The following is a 25,884-nucleotide window of genomic DNA, read 5'->3' on the forward strand; positions in this document are numbered from 1 at the left end:
GGATTCAATCAAATATTGAGGAACACATAACACCTGCAATAACTCAGAAAGGATTCATATGGATCAACCAATTACCCAGAACTGATGGCTGCAAAACCATTTGAGTCTTGGGAGCAGCTGGGAACTCTCTGTGTGCTCAAGCAGGGTGTGAGGGCATGGGAAAAAATCCCTTTAGAGGCACAGGTGAGCTCAGGACACACAGGGAAAGAAGGTCTCGTAAGTCAACATCATAATCCGAAGCCAGGGAAGGCAATAAAACGCACGAGAGATGACATTTAAGTGGTGTATAAAGATAAAAGTGACAGGCATGACAAAATTGTAATCAGAAGCCATGACTTGGCAGGGTTTCAGGAAATCACTCTTGGAAGGAGTGTCTGGATGAAGATGAATCACCACTGAACACTTTCTGTGCGCTGTTTTGCAACTCCGTCTGGAAGCCGAGGGCTGACGGGGAAGCAAACACAAAAATTCCCTATTTTTGCCCCTCGCAGACAAAATGCAGCCACTTCCACCCACTTTTGGAGCTTAGAAATGTCACCCTCAGGATCTCAGAATGCTCCAGGATTTGGGGGTTTGTGTTGGCTCTCTTTAGCTCTGTGACAAGACCCATGACGTGAGGGGGAAAAACAACGAGTTTGTCTCACGAGACAGTTGAAATTTCCCTCAGACAATTACACAATAAAAAAAATCACCCATCTCTTCCTTTCATAGAACTGCTGCACCATTTTTGGGGTGTCTTTGGAGAAGTGATTCCCACGTAAATACTGAAAGCTCAACCCAAGCTGGGAGAAGTTGAACCTTCTGCCAAATCGCTGCCCCCATTTCTTTAGCCAAGGGCAGAGCACCCCTGCCACGACTGATTTCATTCTCTGCCCCAAGATGTCACCTCTCCTCCTACCATTTCACAAGGAAATTGGGTCAAAATCCACAAAAAGTCCCTTCTTTGTACCTGGGCACATCTGTTCCCAAATCCTTGCAGTTGTTCACCAATGCTCACTTGCAGAGCCTGTGAGTGAGGCGCAGTGTGGTTTCATTTTTTACCTGCAATTTGTTTTAATATCAGTAAATTTATAGAAGTAGCCCAAAAATTGCATGAGAAAGTTAAAACTGAGCTTAGGCCACTGCAGACCAGAGGCTGAAGCATATCTGGCCAACACAACTGTCCCCAGACCAAGGAAGGTTTTAAGGGGAGACTGAAACAAAGGCCTGAAATAATTTTTTAATCCCTACTGCTTCAAAAATTCATGACTGAAACATCCCAGTAAATGGATGTGGTGGAGGCAAATCCTCCAAAGCAGGAAAACTTTTCCTCTGCTCCCACCCCAAGAGCTGTGGCCCAAACCCACTGGGATTTCTGCTCACAGCCAGCCAAAGATCATCCCAAGGGAATTTTTTGAGAGATATAATGAAAAAGTGACTTCAATATTCACCAGAGAGGGGGATTATCACCAGGAGGGTGCTGACAGCTCTTGTGCTTCCCCTGGCACCCACCAAGGCTGACTCAGGGCTCTCCCTGGCTCCATCCCTGGTGCTGCTGGCCCGTGGCTCTTTCTGGAAGCACATCACCATGTCCTCCAGGGTTGGGATGTTCCCACTTCCCATTTGTGTCAAACACAAAGCCAGCCCCAAGGAGAACGGGGATTAACAGCAGCGTGTGCACATCAGTGATCCTCCTTCCACATTCCCTCCCAAACTTTGATTTTTCTCCATCCTAGGATCAGCTCCTTTGCATTTTTGGGTAAAATGGCCCATGAATAAAAGTGTGATTAAAACACTTTTTCCCCCTCCACAAAAGCAAGCCAGCAGGGCAAGGTTTGTCCTAATCCAGAAATTATTCTGGTAAGTGACACAGAACAAAATCTTGTTTAAATGAGCACAGGAGAAATCCCACAATCACCAACTCTATTTATGCACAGGTCTGATCTTCTTTTCAAAAACCACAGATATCACAAACAAACATCCAACAGGGAATATGACAAAACCCACACTAAAGCCTCTCAGGCTATTTTTGGAAGAGAAAACCCCAACCCTGCCATGCCTTGGCTGCAGGAAGGCAGGAGCTGATGGGCAGCTGATAAGCAGGAGATTTGTTTGCTACATGTGAAGCACAAACCCAAATCAGAGAAAAATATTAAATAAAGGAAGGGCAAAGGAAAAAAGACAGGTAGGGGAGGGAAACCAGCACCCACAGTGGCAGAAAACAGGAGGCAAGCAGCAGTAAATGCAAGTTTCATGTCTCAGCTGAATCCCACTCAGGCAAAGCCAGCACAGCCCAGCTGGCACTGCAGGCACAGAATCACTGAGCAGTCTGGGCTGGAGGGACCTTTAAATGTCACCCAGTCCAACCCTCAATCCCAAACCACCTCTTTCTGGAGTTCTGCTTTGCAAACTAATTCTTGGAATTGGGTGTCTACCAGCAGAGCACCCCTCTGGCATTTAAATACCAAGTAAAAGGAGCCAGATTCCATCTTCGCAACTCGGTTTTCTGATGCGGCCTCATTTTTCCCATGAAACAACCACGAGTCTCGCAGGGAAGTCCCACCTCTGGGTCCCTTCTGGATATTTCAGAGTCACAGAATGGTTTGGGTTGGAAGGGACCTTAAAAATCACCCGGTGCCACCCCTGCCATGGGCAGGGACACCTCCCACTGTGCCAGGCTGCTCCCAGCCCCAATGTCCAGCCTGGCCTTGGGCACTGCCAGGGATCCAGGGGCAGCCCCAGCTGCTCTGGGCACCCTGTGCCAGGGCCTCAGCACCCTGCCAGGGAACAATTCCTGCCCAATATCCCATCTAAATCTCCCTACTTTCAGCTTAAAGCCATTCCCTGTGTCCTGTCCCTCCATGCCTTGTCCCCAGTCCCTTCTCCAGCTCTCCTGGAGCCCCTTCAGGCCCTGAAAGGCCACAATTAGGCCATGCCAAAGCTTCTCCTCTCCAGTCTGAACAATCCCAATTCTCCCAGCCTTTCCTCCCAGCAGAGCTGCTCCATCCCATTAAACATTTCGGTGCCTCCTCTGGATTCATTCCAGCAGCTCCATGTCCTGTGCTGGGGACCCCAGAGCCGGACACAGTGTCCTGGGTGGGGTCTCTCCAGAGTGGGGCAGAGAGGGAAATAATCTTATTTCCAGCATCCCACTGACTTGCTGGAAGTTGAAACCAGCACCAAACAGGACCCCCAAAGCTGCCCCATTTCCTGCCTCTTAACCTGCAGCTCCTCTGATATTCCTCCCCTCTGCACGTTCCTGCAGCGGCGGTGGAAAGGAACGACAGGATTCAAAGGCACCAACCCCATGAACGCTGGCGGAGTAAATGCCAGTGGAATGTAAACATTTGGAAAGGTATTTAAAGGTTTACAACTGCTACTCCCAGGCTGCTTCCACATTTCAGCTACTCAACAAGTAAAAATACAAGAGGAAGTAAAACAATCCTGTCCATGACTAATCCTGGAGAATTTACAAATATTGGAATTAGCAGGAGTTATGTGAATGTCATGGACAGTATCATGAATAAACAGTCTGTAGCAAGGATCTGAGAGCATTAAGCTGTCTCTACTGGAAATATACATTTATTTATGCAAATTCTAATAAATACGAGCTTGGAAGTTGGAACGACATGGTCCCTCCCAAGCCAAACCATTCTGTGGTTTATTTATTTAATACAGTTGAATATCTGGACTAAGTATCAGGGCAGCTTTCCAGTAAATGGCAGTGCAATAAACCCCAGAATATTCTCATTTTCTGAAAGGGAAATTTCAAGGTAGCAATTTCATGGCAGCAATTTCATGGTGCTCTTGTAGGAAGTAAAATGGCAGCAGAGCTAAAAACCAACCCATCCAGACAAGGCAACTGTGTTTTAAATAAGAATAAAGCTGATGCTGTAATTCAGCAAATCTTTGAAAAAATCAAGGCAGCTCAAATAATGACATGAAATAATTTATACCAATTCCTTTCAGAATCAAAAGCAGCTTATCTTTTGGGATCACTCATCAAATTAGCATGCAAAAGGAAAGCTGGATTTTTTTTAGGATCTTTTAGTTCTTTCTACAGTCTGTTAAATGGAGTTTTCTTTATGCTTCAATCAAAAATCTTTAGTTTTGTATTTAAAAGTGCAGTATTAGTTCAAAGGCTATCAAATTTATTAGATAATCCTGTTATCTTGGAACTCTTTCTGCAGCAATATATTTTCAGTGTGCACCTACTTGTCTGCCAGACGAAACTCTTCCTCCCTGTGAAGTCAGGAAGGCTTTGATATTTTGGAAAAACAGTTTAGTCACACCAATCATTTCTGTATCATATCACTGAAATTAAGATTTAATTAAAATAGGGATGATCAGATTACTCTTATCCATATTATTGGACTTAAATTCAACACAATTTCAAGTTAATCTTTGAAGATGAACAACATTAATGGCAAAACTCCCTTTGTTATTAAAATTATGGGAAGTGATAAAACCAACAAGTGACTTCCCCTTCTCAATTCCCATATTCTTGCATATTCAGCCCAATATTAGTAACTGGTTTTTCTACAGTTCCAGGTGCCAGACAAGATGCAGGGGCCGACAGTGCTCCAGCGAACCAATTAATTAGCAAATTTACACTCAGCTAAAGCTTCATTACTATTCATAATTTGGTTATTTTGGGAGAACTAAGGCACAGCCACACTCAGATTGTCACTGCTGATGGTGGGGGCCCCTTGTTCCCCCAACCTCCACTTCCCCTTCCGAGCTCTGGGAGTGCCCAGGAAGAGCTGCACCCACCCTGCCCCTGGATTCTGGAGAAGGCAAATGCTCACACCTAAATTAGCAGCGAATCAAAGACAGCTTTGGGCTGGAAAGACCCTCAAAGATGATTCTGTCCCACCTCCCACTGTCCCAGGCTGCTCCCAGCCCCAATGTCCAGCCTGGCCTTGGGCACTGCCAGGGATCCAGGGGCAGCCCCAGCTGCTCTGGGCACCATGTGCCAGGGCCTCAGCACCCTCCCAGGGAACAATTCCTTCCCAATATCCCATCTGAATCTCCTTTATTTCCATTTCTCTTACTACAACCAAGAACCGAAACAATCCAAGGGGCCATGAGCCAAGCCTGGCATTTGATTCCTGCTCCGCTCTCCATCCCCAGGGGTGTAAAGTTCACAGGCAAATTAAAAGCAAATAAAGCACAAATCAGCCTCCTATAAACACTGGGTGTCAACAACAGTCACCTGAACAGTCGTCAAGACTTGGTCACATTGTTTATATGGGACATCAGCAGCTTTATCTCCCTGGCTTGGGCTGGAAGGGACCTCAAGGATTATCCCATCCCACCCCTGCCATGGCAGGGACACCTCCCACTGTCCCGGGCTGCTCCAAGCCCCAATGTCCAGCCTGGCCTTGGGCACTTTTATAAAACCCTATTCCCCCTGAACAGCCCCTCCCCAGGACTGTCACGTGTTAGGATGTGGTTGTGGGAGGCCTTGAAGAGGAAGAAATCCTGCAAACAGAAATGAGGATGAATAAAAGGTGCTGTGGTGGCCCAGTGAGGAGGAGATTGCTCTCGGCTCCAGGGACAACACTCTCCTGTTTTTCACCTGACAGGACCTCACACAGGACACCTGCACCTCACCCCCTCTTCGAGTCTTTGCATGAGAAAACACAGAACTTGTGTATGGTTTCCTCCTGGTGTTTAAATACATCCCTCCTGCTGTCTAATGAAAATTCACCTCCTATTATCCATGTCCACATCCCATCAGATCCCCGGGGGCAGCTCCTGGGCCAGGCAGACCTCACAGCCCAGGCAGGAGACTCTCTGTGCTCCTCCACCTCTCCCAAAGCCATCCTGGGTTTTCCCATCCATGGGAAAGAGAAAGTGAAACCCCAACACCACTCACGTGGAGACCAAACCCACAGGGCAGCCAGCACCATCAGAAATGTGTTAGTGGGGTCAAAGTCCTGCAAAAACATCCTGGACTGTGCCACCAGGGAAACCTCCCTGAAGTCCCTTTCCATGCCCATCCTAACCCCACAGATCATGTCCTTACTGGTTGTTGTGGTTGTTTTGGGCAGTTCAGTTCCATTGGGTGGCAGAGCTTGTGCAAAAATAAAACTAACACAGAGCAGCAGGAGCGAGCAGGAATGTTCCATCCTGGACCTGGAAGAAAGCAAAGTGAAAGATAAATTTTCAGGGCAAGTCAATATTATGGGGTTTTTTATCTCGTGGCAGAAGGAAGAAAAAAGAAAAAGCAATATTTGCTTGAAATTTAAATGTATTATTGTTTTATACTCTCCCATTGCCTTAGCACTGAATGTTCAGTTCTGATGCAAAAAGAAAAAGAAAATACCACTTGTGCACACCAAAAATTCATTAAGGAGGTCTTAAATCCAACAACAGAATGGCAACATTCAGCCATGGTTCAAAGGTAACATGAGAAATCAGGGCAGAAAAGCTCCATCCATAAAAAAAGGTATCTGAGGACACTGAGGCAACGAGCCTGGGAGTCATTCCCAGAGATAAGAGGAAAATTCATAACAAAGAGGAAAAGTTTTTACCACCAAACAGACCAGAAACACCAGAAAGTTTAAAGTGCCTTTAGCACACACTTTTCAGAGTTCCCTTATCCCACTTGATTCCTTTATCCACAGGTAAGGTGCTCCATGCATGAATTCCTTGGGAGAATGTGGGCCACAGCTGAGTCTGCTTTCCAAACACAGAATTTCGGGCTTTGTGAGACCAGAAAATCATTTCCAGTGTGAAGAAAGTTACAGGAAAGGTGTGATGAGAACGTGCTGTCTCTTAATTCAGGGAAATTCATAGATGGAGATAAATAAACTGGTCTAGAAATACTCCAATCCCTCTAAATCGAGGTGGAAAGTAACTGTTGTTACAGATTTGCTGTTTATTTATCCAGTCCCTAATGAACAGATTAATTAGGAGAGGCTGCCATCTCAGCCATTAGCCAGTCCTGCTTGATTTAGAAATATTTTCACACAACCTTTACTTTGTGCCTTCCACAAATGGCAGGATTTATCCAGATGGTGGCTCTGCAGCCACTGCTAAAATTATATCCCTGGAAATGCTGCTCACCAGATCTCCCTGTTTCAGGGTAGTACATTGAATTTAGCAATTTCCACAGGGTATTACACAGCCCTGCCTAACAACACACTAAAAAACCCAGGAACTTGGCAATCATTAGAAGAACCAGTAGAAAATCCTACCTTTCCATGTAAAGAGGGATAATCCACCTCAAATAATCCCTGGATAAGCTCAAGTAAAGAAAAATCTCCCGTAACAACAACTTTCACACCACCTTTTCGCCACTCTCACAGCTGTTACTCAGAAGTGAAATATTCCAAGTCATTCCCAGCCTCTCCAAAGCCTTGTCCTACACCCAGGAGTCAATTCAAACTCAGCACACACCTGGTATTCCTTGGATACACAGCTGGAAGCTCAGTTATTTTTTTCTCCAACATAACGAGTAAAGAAAGAATAATAAAGAGTATTATTAGCATCAAACTTGATTTTCTTAATTTTTTTCCCCAGTCCATCTCCCTACTAATTTACTCCTTCAATTCCTTCTACTACTATTTATAATTTAAGCAGACTAAATGTCTTACCACCTAATCCCGTTCTTGGGGTTTTACAATCCCATTCTTTCCCAATCCCATTCCTGGGATTAGACAATTCATTGTGTTTAATGCCTCAGTGCAAACTGTGCCTGTGTCATTTTTAACATTATGTAAACGTCCCAAATTAACAATTTATAATTATATTATATTTATAATTATGGAGCTCGGGACATGCAGCAGCAGTTAATGGAAACTGAAGGGAAGGGAAAGGAGGAAGATTTGGAAATGTGGAATACAACCAGGATAAAAAGTGGAATTAAAAGGGAAGAGGTGCTGAATGCTGGGATGCTTTCCACCCTCAGCAAAGGCTGCTGAAATCCACTGGAATTTCAGGTAATCAATCCTGGAAGTGGCTGATTTTCCAAGGCAGTGCTGAGTTCGCTCTCTCATCCTTAAAATACATCCAGCTCCTTAAAAAAACCCTACAGAATAATTGGAGTTGCTGGAAGGTTTCCAGGAGACCGGAAAGTGAAAGGAACATCAGCGCTTCACTCCAAATCCCTGTCAGGAGGGTTTTCCAGATGCCAGTTCCCTGCCAGACCCCTGGAATCTGTTCTCTGGGATGTGATGAAGTGTGGCTGGAACACTCTGTGGTGTCCCACAATTTATCAGAAATAAACATAGCGACGAAGATTATGCAAATTCTGAGCTCTCGTTTTCGGCTGAAGCCCTTTGCGTTTCCACCTCCTGAAGAGAGGAGGGGGAAAACTCCAAGGAAATCCAGGAGCTGCAGCAGAGGTGGATGCAAAGGACTGGGCTCAGCAGGACCAAGCACTACATAGGACCAAGTAGAGAACCATGGAATTAAGGTTGGAAAAGACCTTTAAGATCATCAAATTTAAGTATTCCCCAGCACTGCCAAGGCCACAGTGCCCCATGTCCCCAAGTGCCACATCCACGTGGCTTTAAATCCCTCCAGGGATGGGGACTACACCGCTGCCCTGGGCAGCTGTGCCAGGGCTGGACATCCCTTTCCATGAAGAAATATTCCCTAATTTCCAATCTAAACCTTCCCTGGCACAGCTTGAGGCCGTTTCCTGTCCCTTCTCTTCCCACTGGGGCGGATGGGGAGGTGACCAAGCTGCAACCCCACAAAACCACCGTGAACTTTACTCTATATTTATATTTATGGCCTTTACACACAGGCCTGCAACGATACCATTTTCTGAACCAAAAAACCCCACTGCTGCAGGCACAGCAGCATTTCCCACATTTTCCTTCCTCACAAAGGCACAATGTCATGATACAGCCTGGTAAAACAAGAAGGAAAAAATAGTAACAACTCTCCCGGGAGAACAGGCAGGGAGAAAAGCACAGCTGAACAAGGAAGGACAACCACGTGCTACCAAAGAAGCCTCTTGTTGATAAAAGTGGAAAGGAAAAGACCCAGGGAGAGTCAAACTGTTATTATTATACAGCTCTGCTGTAGGGCAACTGCTGCCCCTCCTGGAAAAAAAAAAATAGGAACTGCCTTTAAAACCACACAGGAATACAGTGCATTTATCGACTTGGATCCTACTGCATCCAGCGTTGCTCCCTGGGCACGCACGGGTCGGCCTCTGCTCCCACGGAAATAGCAACAGGACGAGGACTGGCCTCAAGCTGTGCCAGGGAAGGCTCAGGCTGGACATCAGCAGGAATTTCTTCACAGAAAGGGTGATTTGACATTGGAAGGGGCTGCCCAGGGAGGTCTGGAGTGCCCATCCCTGGAGGTGCCCAAGGAAGGGCTGGATGTGGCACTCAGTGCTCTGGGCTGGGAACAAGGTGGGCATCGGGCACAGCTTGGGCTCCAGGATCCTGGAAACCTTTTCCAGCATCAATGATTCCATGATTCTACTCTGAATGGCCCAGGCACTTTGGGTTTATGTTTTTCAGTTCCATGCACTGATTTTTTTCTATAGTTTATTACTACTCTGGGACACTTCCCACTATCCCAGGCTGCTCCAAGCCCCATCCATCCTGGCCTTGGACACTTCCAGGGATCCAAGGGCAGCCACAGCCTCTCTGTCCAAGGAGGCAAAGCACTTGGAGTGTAAATGCAATTGCACAGGGATCAGCTCAGGAATCGGGGCAGCCTGTGACACCTCTGGACAGCTCCTCCCGGGATCGCTGCGGCCGCTCCTCGCACAGCCCGAGGAGGTGCCATGAGGCCAGCCCAGCTCCCCAAAACGTGAATAAATGGCATTATTTCCAGGGATTAATTGATTACCACACATGGCTAATTTCTATTTTGGCCGCAGAACTGAATCCTCATCTGACCTGACAGCTTAAGAGTAAAACCTGGGCTTTGAGAAAATAGGCCAACAAAACCTCCGTGGTGTCACGTGGCCCTGCTACAGATCTGGAGCCCTGCTCCTTTTTCAAAGGATGCACCAGCTGCTTCAGAGCAGGTTAAATTGATACCCATCCCTTGCATCCTCCTAAAGCAGGAAAAAATCAGAGAAACACCTCAGGTAACACAGAGGAGAGTGGAGATACTGTTGGGATTTGTGTTTTCCCCCCAGGCTTTTGAATCCCAGAGCTCAGGTCATGCCCCAGACTGTCAGTGCTATAAAAGTCGTATTTGCAAGGATAAGGAGCATCAATTCAGAAAACAGAAATGAAAATGAGAGACATGAAAGCATTGTCACTGTAGGATGACAAAGCCATTGGCCACAGCAAGTGCCTACCCCAAAATTTTGATAGTTTAATAAAAAAACCCAACAGAAACACCAGAAAGGCAACAAGGGGACACAGCCACCCTCTCTCCTTTGCTCTTCCTGCTTTCCCTCCATAAACCCCAACACACTGCTCGTCCCTGTAAAGATTCCCCAGAGCAGCTGGGGCTGCCCCTGGATCCCTGGCAGTGTCCAAAGCCACGTTGGACAGGGCTTGGAGCAGCCTGGGACAGTGGAAGGTGTTCCTGCTGTACAATGGGTTGGGCTTTAAGGTCCCTCCCAACCCAAACCAGTCTGTGATTCCATGATAAGAATCTCCAGGCCCAGTGTCCGTTTCTCCAGCTGCCTGGAGGTTCCCCTACCTGGAGCAGGTGAGCCGGCACGGCGGCTCCTTCCTGGCTGCAATCCCAGGCTCCAGGAGCTGCTCCCACAGCTGGCCTGATTCTCTTTTTCCTCAAGCTGTGGCTTCAGGAGAGCCAGGGACTGTGTGTGCTGACCCATCCCAGGCACTGCCAGGTTATAGTTTAACTGGAATTGCTCTCCCATGACCTCCTTCGTGGTTAGGGCTTTACTGCCCCATTATGTCATCAGGGTAGGCAATCAGTGCTGCAGCATTCCCAAAGAAACTGTTCCTCTGAATTCCGTGTTTACAAGATAACTGGAAAGAGAAGTGGTCCTCCCTTTTCCAAAGGAACAGGGTAAACCTGCATCAAGATGCAATCATGGAATCCCAGAATGGGTTGGGTTGGAAGGGACCTTAAAGCCCATCCCGTTCCATGGGCAGGGACACCTTCTGCTGTCCCAGGCTGCTCCAGCCCCATCCAGCTGGAGTTAGAGCCTTCCTGCCTCGCGTTTCCAAGGAAAATGAACAAAGAGCTCCAGGAAGTGCCAAGTCCCACAGACCCCTCTGACCACACCCAGGCCCTCCATCCCCATCCCCACTTTGGGAACCAAAACCTGTGGAGCTGCAGGACCTCGGACTCCTGCCCTCAGCCCACCAGGGACACCCCACCCTCCGTGGATCAGCTGGAATCAGCTTTTCAGAATTCCTCCTCCTTGGGGTAACCATTCCTCCTCCTTGGGGTAACCATTCCACAGGATCTGTTACTTGGAGTTAGACATTAGGCCCCAAATCCAGCTTCCAGAAGTTTGATCAAGTCCCATGTTTTGACCTGCTTTAACATTCATGAGTTTTAAAAAACCCAAACAGATCAAGTTTTCATTTTCTTAATTTTGAACCCTTGTAATTCTTCCTCAGAGCCTCAGGGCGTCCTAAAATCCAGAGGAAAGAAAAAAAAATGGACTTGAGATGTTTGTGGAGATGTTTGTGCACGTGTTCAGTGCAGCCCAGCAAGAAACTAAGGAAGGGACCTCTCCACTTGGGAAATATTCCTCACAACTCAGCCACATGACAAATTAGAAAACGCTCTGTGATGAACATTAAATCTCACCATAAACCCCGTAATTTTTTAATGGGACTGTTTACAGCACACTCACTGTTGGGGTAATTGTACAAATAAAAACCAGGCAAGCTTTGTTTCCAACCCCTTCAGAAATAACAAGAGAATTTAAGGGATAAATATCTAATTTTTAAATAATTTGTAATTTAATATAACCACCCATAAAATGATAACTGACTGTAAAAATTCCTCTTGTATTCCATACAAACACCCTCAGTAAAGATAATTTCAAAGAGATGGCAATAATTAGATTTAAAAATTACAAATCAGAAGAATCATTTACACGTAAGACACCGAGCGAGGCAAAGCACCAATTAACTGAATAAAATCAATTTCCATTTGGAATAATCAAGCTTGATAGACTGTCTTACTTATTTAGTCACTTTGTGTCTAATTCAGGTGGACAAATTATTATATTTGCTTTGATTTCCATGGAAGAGGAGGTCAGTAGATGTGGCAAATCCATTATTTGTTCTAAAAAAATGATGTTTAAAGAGAAATGCCTCAATACAGACAAGAATTACCGCCTTTGTAATACCAATTTTGAAATTCTACCCAGTTCAGCTGGTTCTGTGTGTGTTTCCCAGCATCCTGAGTCTCCAAACCCAGCCTATCCCGGAGAACACGAGTTCCAATCCATTTCAATTAGCAAGGCTGGGATCTCCTGGGAATATAAATCACAGGTTGTCACCAGCAGATTAAGCACTGCATTAACAGGGCTGCTGCAGCCAGGATTAACTGACAGCAGTGACACTGGGGGTGACGTGCCAGCCTTACAAAGTGACATTTCCCGCTTGAAATGCGGTGGGGGAATTTTTCCATCAAGGAGATTCTACAAATGCACCCAGGACTGGATGGGCTGGGCCAGAGGAATGGGTTGGACCTTCAAAGGTCCCTTCCAACCCCAATTATTCCACGGTCACCAGGAGGCAGCAGCACTGAGTGTGACAGGGATCCCTTTTCTTCTGTTTCCAGGTATTCTTTGGCACCACTGCTCACCACACAAAGCGGTGGTGTCGATATTCTGTGGGATAAACTGAATTAAAACCAGGATTGGCTTAGATGTTTTTAAAACCAGGAGCACAACGAACCATGCAGCCTTAATTTGGGAAAAATCTACATTGCCTGCTCGTGTATTGCACATATGGCTTATCTGCAGCCCCCCAGCTCTGGAAATGAAGGGGAAGAAAAAGAAGGAGAGCTTTATTTTCCATGCCTGAGTGGCTCTGAATGAAGCAATGCAGGGGGCTGTGAAAATACTGGGATGTCACATCTAAAACTACACAGGTCAGGCTTGAAACAGGCATCTGTCAGATCAAAAAACTCCATCAGAGAATCATGAAAACTTTTAGGTTGGAAAAGCTCTCTGAGACAGAGTCCAACAATTCCCAGCACTGCCAAGGCCACACTGCCATTTGTCCCCAAGTGTCACATCCACACAGCTTTGAAATCCCTCCAGGGATGGGGACTCCACTCCTGCCCTGGGCAGCTGTGCCAGGGCTGGACAAACCTTTCCATGAAGGAATTTTCCCCAATATCCACCCTGAGCCTGCCCTGGCCCAGCCTGAGGCCGTTCCCTCTCCTCCTGTCCCTGTTCCCTGCCAGCAGAGCCCGACCCCCCCGGCTGCCCCCTCCTGTCAGGGACTTGTGCAGAGCCACAAGGTCCCCCCTGAGCCTCCTTTGCTCCAGCCTGAGCCCCTTTCCAGCTCCCTCAGCCGCTCCTGGGGCTCCAGCCCCTTCCCAGCTCCGTTCCCTGCCCTGGACACGCTCCAGCCCCTCCAGAGGCTCTCCTGTTGGGAGGGGCCCCAAACTGACCCCAGAATTCCAGGTGTGGCCTCCCCAGTGTCCAGCACATGGTGACCACATTAGGAAAAGAGCACACAAAAATTGGAAGGAACTACTTCAGAGAGAGAGAGATGAAAAATATTTTCAATTCAAAGCTCTGTTTTCACGCTGCAATAAAAGAGGTCAGGATGACTAACGAGTCCTCTCACAGATGTACATTTACCCTCAAACACTTTTTGAAGAACTCTTTAGCCATTTTTTGCACTTTCCTGACCAGCTTTTGCAGGAAATATCCTGCAAAACTCAGCAGGTGCATTTCTGAAGGGATCATACAGTTCCAAAGTCAACACAGTGAGGACACTATTTTACTATTTCTTACCTGATGTATAGAAAATTGTTTAAATATTTCCAAAAATCTTAACAAATTTCCTGTAGTTCCTTCTGTTATAAAAAACAACCCCAAACACAAACAAGTAGGTTAATTTGAAGTCTCCTAATCATATCTTTTTTAAAGATTCATTTGTGTTGTGTCATGAACTGAGGCTTTAATCATTAAGGAGGGGGATAAAATAACTCCTACCTAAAGCTAAGTGTAAAGTCCCATGATTTCAGTGTAATTAATTAAAAGAGTCATGTTTTATTTAGGTGCTTACACAAGCACAAGAGGATTAATTCTAAATAAAACCAATAGAGCTGTAAAATGCTCATTTGGAAAAAGGTCCTTGACAAGTCCCCAAGGCCAATCCTTCACCACAGGCTGGACCTATCCCGTTCCTGCCATGTTAGTCTGAACTGCTCATCCAAATCTCCAGTTCTTCAGCATCCCTGTCGTGGGTTGGCCTCTGCCCCCTCACATAACACCTCCTGCCCCTCACAACCTCCCAAAGCCAGGGATGGCTCCAGCCTGTTCCCAGATCAGAATTTCCCAGAGGCCACCCCAGTCTGAAAATGCCCAACTCCATCTGAAAGCCAGTTTGTCCTTCCCCTGTGTCAGCCCGAGTCCCATCCCTGCACCCACATTACCATGTGGCACTGGCAGCTTTGGTTGCCCGTTCCCTGCTCATCCCAGGCAGGGCAGGAGCCTTTCCATCATCCTTTGGTGATGAGGAGAGCAAATCCACCACTCTTCCATCTGTTCCTTCACCCACCTTCAGCGTTCACAGCGGAGCCCCTGCAGGAACATTCCCCTCAGGGACACAGAACCCAACCACGCTCGGCCATCTCGTGAACGTGCAGCTGCAAAGGAGCACGACACCACCAACTCCACACAACCAGAAGTCTTTTCAGAAACCACAAAATTCATGAGAAGCCGATTCTTCTCTTTTCAGTCCCAGAGAGAACTTACTTTGTGTCAACTGCAGTGCCCAGTTGTGCCTCAGCCAGCAAACTGCAGCTCTGAGGGGACAGCTCCTCGCTGCAGTGACAACCTTGCCCTGAAATGCCAGGTCTGAGCCCAAATCCCACTGCACGACAGCTTCAGCCAGAGCACAGCCACAAACTGGGAAGCAGGACAGCAGATCCTGGAGCTGGATGCCACCATCCCTCCACCTGCTCCTGTTCCAGTGTCCCACCCCTCCAACCTCACCTTGCTCCTGTCCACGCTCGGTGTCCCACGCCAGCTGCCAGCAGGTGACTCCACACACAGGAGCCCTTCTCAGCCAGCTGCTTCCATTCAAAGCACAAAACCTGCTGCAGAAGTATTCCTGGAGCTGAAGGATGTTTCTTGAGCTCCAGGAAGAGCTGAATTAGCTGACTGCAGTATTTAAATGCCCATCTTTCCGCAGGTTCGTGTAATCAATCCCCTGAGGTGAATCTCTGTTGTGTGACATTTTTGCAGAAAGAACTGACTCTTTTCAGTTCATGGGGTATTTTTACTTCTCCCTGCAGTTGGGCTTGGACTTACTCCCTTTTTTTCAGGCCTCTTTCACCATTTCCTCCTCGCTGACATTCTGGGTTGCGGCAGCAGCGGTTCTGCAATGCAGGGCTGAGTGCATGCAATTAACAACTTGCTCTCAGTTAGCAAAACGACTTGGGGAGAGCCAGTGGCACCTCCTGTACCTGCTGCTGACGTGTGAAAGAGTTAACAGAACCTTTCATTAGCGCTATCAGCAGCCAGCCACGCAGTTTTATATATAGAAAAGCTTATCATGAGTGAGGAGCCAGCCCGCCCTGGCCCCTCTTTCCCAGCAGCATTTGAGGAACATCTGAGTAAGCCCAGCTTTTGAAGCCTGCAAAGAGGAGCCAAGCTATTCAAAGAGAGTGTGGGAGAAAAGGCCTCGGCTGATTTTGGGCAGAGGAGGTTTATAAACTGCCTGGGCTCCTGCTGGTAACCCCAGCTTGCTCTGTCAATCCCTACCTCGAATCACTGGGAATTCTAGATCAGAGGCAGAAGCCTAAAAGACACTTGAAAGTTTCGAGACAGAGGCTCGGCACAGACGAAATCACATCCAGAGCCTGAGTTCCAGCTTGAAAGGGGGTGAATCTGTGGAGCCACTCCCCGCAGTCGGTGACAGGGACAGAGGTGGCAGAGCAGGATGTCAGTGCTGAGTCAGCAGGAAGCCCCAGGCTCTGGCCACTGTCACTGTCCCCACAGGGAGAGGAAGTGGTTGTGACTCCGGGGCTGGTGGTGGCAGCTGTGACACCCAACCACGGCTGCCACCTCCACACCCCCGCTGCTGTCACTGTCCCCAGGGCACCTCACACAGCCCCCGTTAAGGGATGCCCAGTGCCCAAGGGGAGGATCGAGCCATGAGAGACTGAGCTAAGATGAAGGCACTGAGGGTTTTTATGGGGAAAATGAAGGAAAAACCATTGGATTATTTTCTAAGTGCGTGTTGTGTACTACCAGGTCTATGCCACAGCCATTTCACACTCCCGTGCCACAGGATGTGTCTCTTGCTGTATATTCACTGTCTATCCAGTTTGGTCTCATTTTAGTTACGAAAGGTCTCTGCAGCAAGGCTCTCTTTTGAATTATTTCCTATTTCACCTGCAAGCTCAGCAAAGGACTGAGGTCATTAATGCAGAAACACGGAGAAGGAAAAGAGACTCATCATACTAATCAGGGCACTAATTAAGTAATTCAACATTGGCCAGCAACAAAGCTCCAGGACTTCCTTAGGAAATCTTAGAGGAACAAACATTTCAGATAAAACCCACTCTGACTGGTTTTAACATCTCAATGATATATTTTATGATACTAAACAGTTACCCATACCCCAAATTAATGACATTTTACTGAACAGGGACAGGGAACCTTTCAAGCCAAAGCAAAAGCTTGCAGCTCCATTTTCCCAAGTTTCCAGCACCCCCCCTGTCCCAAAAGGCCTGTGACTGAAGTCCCAAATTAGGGTCACCTCTCCCTGTGCTGTCAGCAAATCAATCTGGGCTGCTTTTCAAGCAGGGCTCACACATAAATCAGGCAGTCTGCCATTGATTCGCATGAGAAACCCTTGAGCAGCAGAGTGAAACACCAATAAAATCTTACAATTAACTTGAGAAGCTGCCTTTGGTTCCGTCCCAGCGGCCCCTCTGCTCCTCAGCTGCTGAAAACGTGTCCTCACACAGATGCTCCCTTGTAATGGCTCTGGATGAGTGTTTAAAATTGCATCTTGAACACAAAAACTAATTACAGCCAAGGGGAAATACTCACAGAAGAGTTTCATGCTGCATCATGGCCAGATTGAACACTTGTGTTTCAGCAGCAGTTTCATTTTGGAAGAGAGAAGGGGAGGATGGGAAAAAGCAAAAGTGTGCCCTGACTCTCTAAAGTTAGAAAAGGGGAACACACAACTGGATGTGGGAGAAAAGGACGGAAGGACGGAAGGGTTGTGTGTCAGCACAGCAGGTTGGAAACCTTACAGGTGTATCTGAAGTCTAGTAGAGCTTTGCATCACAAAAAGCCAAACCCAAACAACAAAAGGAAAGCTCAGGTTGAGTGATGGATTTAAGCATGCATGGGGAGCTCTGACACTGCTTTTGGTGCCAGCACCAGTCACTAAACACGTGCAGAGGCAGCGGCTCACTCCTGAGCCTCCTGATTCTTCTCCAACTCCACCATGACCTGAGCTCCTCCACACCAGGTCCTTGCAGACCCAGAACCCCACAGTCCCTCCAGGCAGGAAACAGCACCAGGGACACCCTTCAGGGATGATACCTGGGAAGGAAACTTAAGCAACAGAGCCTTAGGCACATTTTTCAGAGTCAAATCCATTGTTTGGCCAAATTTAAACACAGAGAGATCTTTTCAGAGGTGAAGATGGAAATGGAGACTGACAATATGAAAGTTAACAGTAAAGGTTCTCCTTGACTGGTCAGCTCGCTGGTGGGATGGGTCAGGAATTCCAGCCCCACCACAGAGCTGCTCAGATCTGCAGCTTCAGGGAACCCAGCCATCCCCCTCTCCTCCTCCCTGCTTCGTGTCCTCCATGGAGTTAACACGTCTGATGTGCACCTTTAGTAGAAAAAGTTCTTGCTTTTAAACCTTCAGCCACTTCCCAAGATTTTTAGCAGTTCTGTAATTGGAGAAGCAGTGATGGCAGCACTGTTCCAAGGTTTCTAATTCCTCTCCTCACCTCTGCAGTGGCTGAGACTCTCCTCCAGCAGCTTCCCTGGGCACGGAGCTGCCAAGACTGAGAGGAGAAATCTTTTTATGATGAGGTGGGCAGGCCCTGGCACAGGGTGCCCAGAGAAGCTGTGGCTGCCCCTGGATCCCTGAAGTGTCCAAGGCCAGGTTGGACAGGACTGGAGCAGGTAACTTGATGATCTCAAAGCTCTTCCCAATTGACATGATTCTGTGAGTCCATGTCCCTGCTCATTGTGGGGGGCTGGATTAGGTGGCCTTTAAAGGTCCCCTCCAGCCCAAACTGTTCCACGTTTCTGTGGATCCTCCTGCTCCCAGCACACACAGCAGGGCTGGATCAGCTGCTCTAGAGCACAAAGGGTTTGCCAGCACAAGGTTTTGCACATTCTCATTCCTTTTGTCTCCTACGCCCCGCTTGTTCCCACTACGCCAACACACCGTACATCACCCTGCAAACGAGGGGGAGGAGCAGGGAAAACTCACTTTCTCCTGAAATCTGAACAAGTTTAATGATCAAACTCACAGGCACAGCCCAACCGATGGCTGAGACAGCAAAACTGGGGTGCCAAAACAGGGATGGGCAAGGGATGCAGAGCAGCAGCAGTGACAACAGGGCAGGACCCTCCCCTGAGGTCTGGGACATCGGTGTCACATCTCTAATTCCAGGGACTGCGCTTTCACAGCCTCCTTGGCACAGTTGGTGCAGCTCTGTCAGACGACACCTTGTTGATGTCAGACAGACAGACAGGATCTGCTTTTCCAGCTGAAATAATGCCTTACAGACCTTATTTGTTAAGGCCTCCACCTCAGGTTCTCCCCTTTTTTTAAGCTCAGAGTATTTTCCACAGCCATGCTCAAGCTTCTTCTCAGCCCCTGTTATGACCTCCATCCATGACCTGGCCCATGTGGACCCTCCTGTCAGCACAAGGATGCACCATCCACATCCCGAGCTGCCAACCACCCAGGAGTGACTGTCACCAAACATTCCCCACAGCCAGGAACCCAAACCATCCCAGGAAAACCCCCCTCTCCAGAGGTGTTTGGATACAGCCCCCTCACGCTGAGCCAGCTGCATCCACACACTGACAAAACCATGAAGCAGAATCTTTCTGAACACAATAAAAGTCACTTTAGGGATTATTTCTAAAGCCAAACCAACAGGATTTTTTGATGTTGAGATTAAGCCACTGATCACATGAGGCGAGCACAGGACCCTGCTTGCTCTGTACATCCCAGGGGCTCTCTGGAAGCATCAGCTTCAAACCAGCTCATGCTGAAGTTTACACCAGGAAAAAATCCATAGTCTTTGTAGTCTTTTCCCCCTGCAGCTTCCACTTAGGAAATGTGTATTCATTTATGTGTATTTTCGTACGTGTACAATTCTCCCTCCAAATTTTTACAAAGCAACACTAAAACTCCAACTAACAAAAGCTACTCCAGAACATTTATCCGCCACAAAGTCTCCTGAGAGAGGCAGCAGTCACAATAAAAAGGTTCCTGATACCGCAGCCACGCGCTCCTGGTACAAACCTGGCTTTTCCAAGCCCTTCCCAGTGACCAGCAGGGAAATTACATGAGTACAAAACAATTACAAACCTAATGAAGCAAACGATGCCAGATGTTGAACTTAGGCCCCAGATAATTCCTGGGAACACCTGTTCCCTGCCCAGGGGTGTATCCCAACAGCAGCATGTGGAAATGTGTGAGGAGATTCAAGGGAACATCTGTTTTTCCATGAGTTGCTGGCTGAGCATTCATCAAAAGGCTGATATTCCAATTATTTATTTGGAACGGCTGCTCTGGGCACAGGCAGCAGCTCCCTGCTCCTGCAGCACCAGGAATTAAAGCAACGGCCTGGCCTGGTACAGATACAGCATCTGCCACCAGTGCTCGCTATTCCTCTTTTCCTCTGACATTCCCAAAGTTAGCAGATATGTATTTACTTCCCAGAACTAAACTTACGGCATCAACAGCACCAGCTTTAATTCTAAATCTGGCTCTGGGACATGAAATGCATCTGATTTTCTCATCCATTATTAAGTCCCAGGCATGCTAATAAGGCGTTTATCTCCAAAAAAGATCATTACCCATGCAGATTTCTAGGGATAGTCAAGTTCTTCACAGCCTGGAGTCTCAGGACATAAATAGAAACTGCTTTTACTATTAAAATTAAACCAGCAAGCCTGGGAGTTATTAGAACAGTAAAACCCAAGCCTGCAGCGTGGTTGTGCAGGCAGCTCTGGGAGCCTGCATCAAATCCCAGGGATGCAGGCACTGCAACCTGCCACAGAAACTGCAGGAATGCTGAGTGCCTGCATCCCTGGAATTCCCCCATGCCAGCTTCACAAACAGTGCTGGAAGCATGAACAGGAGCCCTTGGTCTGCAGTGAGAAAATCAAATGCCCCCTGAATAAAGCACCTGCAACGTTTCATGCATAATGCAGAATTACGGTTTCCTGGCAGGGGAGAGATTTTTCTTTGCTCAAGTCTGGAAAAGAATTCATACCATAAAATAGGAACAACATCAACAATAACCCCAAGAGGAAAACGCTGACACAGGCTGGAGAAACCACTGGAGAGAAAAATGAGTTTAGTAACAAGGTGTCTGTAGCAGTTGGGGGAGAATAAAAGCAGCAAGAACTGCCACCCCCTCCTGTAATTCAGATTTCGAGGGCATTCACCACACCTCTGGAGGACTGCACTGAATTTTCCATCATTTCAGCTCAGATCAGTCTTGGGCTGGGAAAATTCAAGAAAACCCAAAAAACAGTGTCAGTCTGAGCTGAGTCTTTGGAGTATCTTTCAAAGTCTGACGACTTCTCAAGCTTTAAGCTTGTCCTGAATTTGGAGAAATGGAAAGATACTGAAAGATATTGAAGGAGAAAACCAAATTACTGTCATAATTTTGGAGATGAATCCTACCTGAGACGTGTGTGATGTTGGGAGACGAAGCAGCCAAAAATCAGCTGGAAATTGAAGGAGTGAGGGGCAGGGCAGGAAGGCACAATTTAAATGTTGGAATCTCCATTTAAAACACCTGCACTCCATTCACTCTTTAGCATAAGCTGCATGACACAGACAATAAGCTTTAAAAATAGTTTTATATTCAGCTTAGAAAAAAACAATGAAGCAGTTCTCAAGTTTTAGTTAGGTGCCACTCCTGACACAATTAAGCTAAAAATTGGAGCTGAAAATTTAAAAATGATGCTCGGTATCACCGGCAAATCACACGACAGCTGAACACCATTTCAGAGAAATGACTCTGACACCAAAGATAGAGCTGGGCTAAAATCTACCAAAAAAGATGACAATCCCTGATGGCTGCACTGATAACAGACACTGAGCTGCACAAAACACTCACAGCTACACCACCAGAGATGTCCCTTCCCTGTGCCCACCTCACCTCCCAACCACCATCATCTCTTTTACAGCCACCATCATCTCTTTTACAGCCATCATCATCTCTTCTACAGCCCTACAAACTGATGGATTCATGTTCATTCCTTGAAGCAACAACATTCATATTGCAAAGGCTCCTGATGAGCTCTAAAAAATGATCTGTCACCCCTTCAGATCCTAGCTGGAAGCATGGGCTCTTCCCACAGGTCCCACCGCAGGCAGCTCAGGTTTCCACTTGGGGGAATGGCTTCCCAGTGCCAGAGGGCAGGGCTGGATGGGAGATTGGGCAGGAATTGTTCCCTGGGAGGGTGAGCAGGCCCTGGCACAGGGTGCCCAGAGCAGCTGGGGCTGCCCCTGGATCCCTGGCAGTGCCCAAGGCCAGGCTGGACATTAGGGCTGGGAGCAGCCTGGGACAGTGGGAGGTGTCCCTGCCCATGGCAGGGGTGGCACTGGATGGGCTTTGTGGTTTCCAGGCCAAACCATCCTGGGATTTTATGATTCTCTGAGGTGAAATCCAAAGCATGAGAATTTCTCATACTCTCTGTCCCAGTTGGTGCGCACGGCCCATGAGAACCTGGATTAAGCCTCAGCCTGAAGGCGCCCTGATGGACAGGAAGAATTCATGTGGGGGATAAAAAACCCCCCAACCAAATAGATCAAACTCCCCAGTAAAAGAACACACACACCCCCCAACAGGCCATTAACCACCTCCCTCGTTCTTTCTTTGGGACCACGTAACTAATCCAGATAGAAATAAATTATAGTGGCAACATGTCCAAAATACAGGGTGGATGGGGAAACGTGGCAAAGACCATCAAAAGGAGATTTAAAAACCCCAAACAAACAAAACTGGAAGAAATTACTCTCCAGTGATTCCTCTTGCCCCAGTGAGTTTCTTGGTGTTAATTCCCAACTCTCCCCTCCACTCCAAGTCTGGCCCATCCCCTCCCAGCCCCCCGTGCAAACCTCGTCTCTGCCGATCCAGGGCCGTGCTCTCTAAGCCTCTGGCCTTGCAAGGCAGCAATTTTCTCACAAATAATCCTTGCAGTTTCATGCTTTTTCATTATTCTAGTACAGGAAATGGCTCAAAACAAAACTGAAGGCTTCCAGTTATATTTTTTGTTTAGCTCACCACCCAGTACATCACTGCTCTGGCTGGGTAATAGCATTGTTGTAATATTGATCAGAAGCTTCCAAAACACTGCAGAATTGGGGTTTTTTTCCTATTAAGAGGTCTCTCTGTTTTTGTGATTATATTTGATACAGAGATATGACAGCCATCCCATTATTTTTATGATTCCAAGACTTTCTGGAGCAACAGCTCGTCAGGCTCTCTGACTACAGAGGCTGAAAAAATCCTTTAATTTCCACATCAAACCCCTGCTGAGGAATCTGGCGTTGCACATCCACTCCCAACAGAGGTACAACCATCCTCTTCAAAGCCTAGGCTGGGCAAAAAGGGAATTTCCCTTCAGAATAAACACTGGGGTGGCATTTCCATTATCCTGTTGTCACGACAAGCAGGATCAAAGTGATGAAGAAACACACCCAGAGCCACACAGAGGCCCAGGGCGTATTTAAAGTGCCATCTATTTTTGATGTTATTTTAGAAATAATAACCCAAAGTTATTTTCTTAGTAATTAAAAAACCTGGAAGACCAATGATTTTGTGCTACTGTTCTCAAGCAAGACCCACCTGATCAATAAATACCAAATTACAGCATTTTCACATCTTTTGAAAATGTATTTTGAGGAAAAAGTGCCCCAGGCCAGGTTGGATGGGGTTTGGAGCACCCTGGGATAGTGGAAGGTGTCCCTGCCCATGAGTGGATGAGCTTTAAGGTCTCTTCCAAGCCAAACCATTCCATGATTTTATGTAGAAATTCCAAGTGTGTAATGATGCCCCTGCCCATCTTACACTGAGTATCTTAAGTGAAGACTGGAAACCTTAAACTCTGTTATTTAGAAAAGTATTTCCATTCTCAGCTGTGAGACAAACTCAGAAAAATTCATTTGCCTTCCATAATTAAATTACCCCAATGCTGCAACACTTCAGGCAGAAAAAGGTTGAAGCATCAAGAAACACTCAGATAATTCTTCCCTAACTTCTGTCTAATGTCTGTTCTTTCCTTCTGAATGAAAACATAAATTTCATTAGTGGAATATGATTAAACCTTGGTTTTTTCCTATCTGAAAACCCAGTAATCACCACCTGAGCATGCCAGCTGTCAATGACAACAGCCTCAGGCTCTGATCTGCAGGAACTGAACAATTAGTAATTAATTAGAACAAAGCTGAGTAGTACAACACAAGCTGGATTGTCAGCTAGAGTTATTAGAGTTGCAGAATTAGGGTTGGGACTCCTGCTACGTGTGAGCACAGCAAGCTCACGGTTTCTTCAGCAAGTTCACAGAAAACTTCCCTTCAAAATGTGATTTTTCCTTTTTCTCCTTGAAGTGACAGGACAGAACTCCTGTCCCCAAAAATGCACCTCTTCTCCACAGCGCTGCAGGATGACAGACAGAGTGTCTGCCTTGCCCAGCCCTCTGGCCTCTGCACCCAGTTCTCTCAAACAAATAAAGTTCTACTGCCTCCAAAATACACCTCTGCTCATCCTTGGTATCTGTAAAATCCTTCACAGAGAGTAAAATTTGATGAAACTGCTCCTTAATTTGATTTTCATCCTCACAAATTCTTTACTAACAACCCCCTAAAGCCATGCCCTGTGTGACACAGTTCTTCATGCTCAGGGAAGGAACAGGCAAGGACAGTCCCCAGGTGATACCCCAATTTTTGGGTGTTGTGATTGTGCAGAAGTAACGAGGCCTTTGCAAACACACCCATCACTGCTCTGCCTCCCCCTTCCATCGAACTCCCTGATCACCACTTCTTCTCCAAAGCACAACCAGCAGCCTCGGGGCTCTCTGGGGATGGGCAGGTAACAGGAGGAGCGCAGAGAGAGGCTGGCAGGCAGCTGCAAGGGAGTTCAAGTGGAAAAAAACTAAAATACACCCCAGAGAGGACGTTTGCAGCCACTTTAGTGCATTAGAGACACCACTTACAAATGTGAGAACAGCAGAAAACAGAAAGTCTCTGTTCACAGCGTGTAGAAACTATTGACAGCGTGGCATGAGTAAAGAAAAATGTTCCTGTACGTGGTGCTTCTGCGTCCTAAGGAAATTTGAATTGTTACAGCCAAAAAAATCACCAGAATATTAATGAAAAACTAATGAAAAGTATGGTATCAGTCCAGCATCGGTTCAGATCTGCTCCATACCTTCACACTAATCCACATTAAATCAAACCAGTGACAAACTGAAACTGTGCCATGAACACAGAATAAAGCAGGAAAAATTGGCGCCAATTTATTGGGTGCTGTAACCTTGGAGATCTCCAAACCTGCTGTGGATTTAGAGGACTAAGATCAAGATTAGAACCCCCACCCTTTAACAGATCAATTCTCAGATAAACACATATTTAGGTCAATGACTTCCCCGCCTTCCCCAAAACTGTGCCACTGACTCCAAGCACAGGAATCTGCATCTTTGGAGAACATGGATCATCGGCTCAGGCAGCCAAGGGCAGGATTGACTGAGAGTTCTGATGGCTCTGCTAAATAATTGCACCAGAATTTTTGTTTCTTCAGTCACACCTAAATATAAACAGCAACTTTCAATACTGAAATTGGTTTTCTGGTCAGCTCTGGGATTTGGAAACCTTCAGGGAAATGGAATCATAAAATGGTTTGGGCTGGAGGGGGTGTTAAGGATTACCTGGTTCCACCCCCTGCCCTGGGCAGGGACACCTCCCACTGTCCCAGGCTGCTCCCAGCCCCAATGTCCAGCCTGGCCTTGGGCACTGCCAGGGATCCAGGGGCAGCCCCAGCTGCTCTGGGCACCCTGTGCCAGGGCCTGCCCACCCTCACAGGAAGGAATTCCTTCCCAATTTCTAACCTGAATTTCCCCTCTTTCAGCTAGAACCCCTTACTCCTTGTCCCATCACTAAAATTCCTGATGACAAGTCTCTCCCTGACCTCCTTGTATTCCCTTCAGATGCTGGAAGGTGCTGCGAGGTCTCCACACAACCTTCTCCTCCCCAGGCTGACCACAACAATCCACGTTACTCACTGCTGCTCAAAGCCACATGTCTGTCCCATAAATGTTGTGTTTGGGACATCTGACTTCACAGCTCTGGAAATCCCACTGCACACTGTCTCATAAAACTGCGAGTCCTCAACCTTCACCAGGGTTATATTGTCTGGATAATCAAAAAAGTTTCATCTATTTTAGGCCTCTTTCCAAAATGTTGATTTGTTACCTCTTCCCTTTAACCATTCAATGTTTCAGCCTAGGAGGTTACACCCCAATAAAGGACAAAATTGTGCCAAAGGCTGCAAATAGTCTGAA

The 25,884-nt window shown here is 47.0% G+C and overlaps 1 protein-coding gene across 11 annotated transcripts in view; it reads right to left on the bottom strand.

Moving 5' to 3' along the window:
- The window catches only part of PTPRE (protein tyrosine phosphatase receptor type E), an 88,717-nt gene that overhangs the window by 23,678 nt on the left and 39,155 nt on the right, over positions 1-25,884 (bottom strand). For 5 of the 11 annotated variants that reach the window (XM_032115624.1, XM_032115621.1, XM_032115616.1 and 2 more), the window contains one exon: positions 6,011-6,120. In XM_032115624.1, the coding sequence (XP_031971515.1) occupies positions 6,011-6,113 (103 nt within the window). In that variant the 5' untranslated portion in view covers positions 6,114-6,120. Of the gene's footprint in view, positions 1-949; positions 975-6,010; positions 6,121-7,386; positions 8,461-14,520; positions 14,623-16,984; positions 20,290-22,444; positions 22,744-25,884 lie in introns of those variants that run through there. The other 6 variants (XM_032115618.1, XM_032115617.1, XM_032115625.1 and 3 more) reach the window with 6 other exon arrangements.

Source organism: Corvus moneduloides, chromosome 8 (assembly GCF_009650955.1).
Source record: "Corvus moneduloides isolate bCorMon1 chromosome 8, bCorMon1.pri, whole genome shotgun sequence".
In the NCBI taxonomy this organism is placed as follows: Eukaryota; Metazoa; Chordata; class Aves; order Passeriformes; family Corvidae; genus Corvus; species Corvus moneduloides.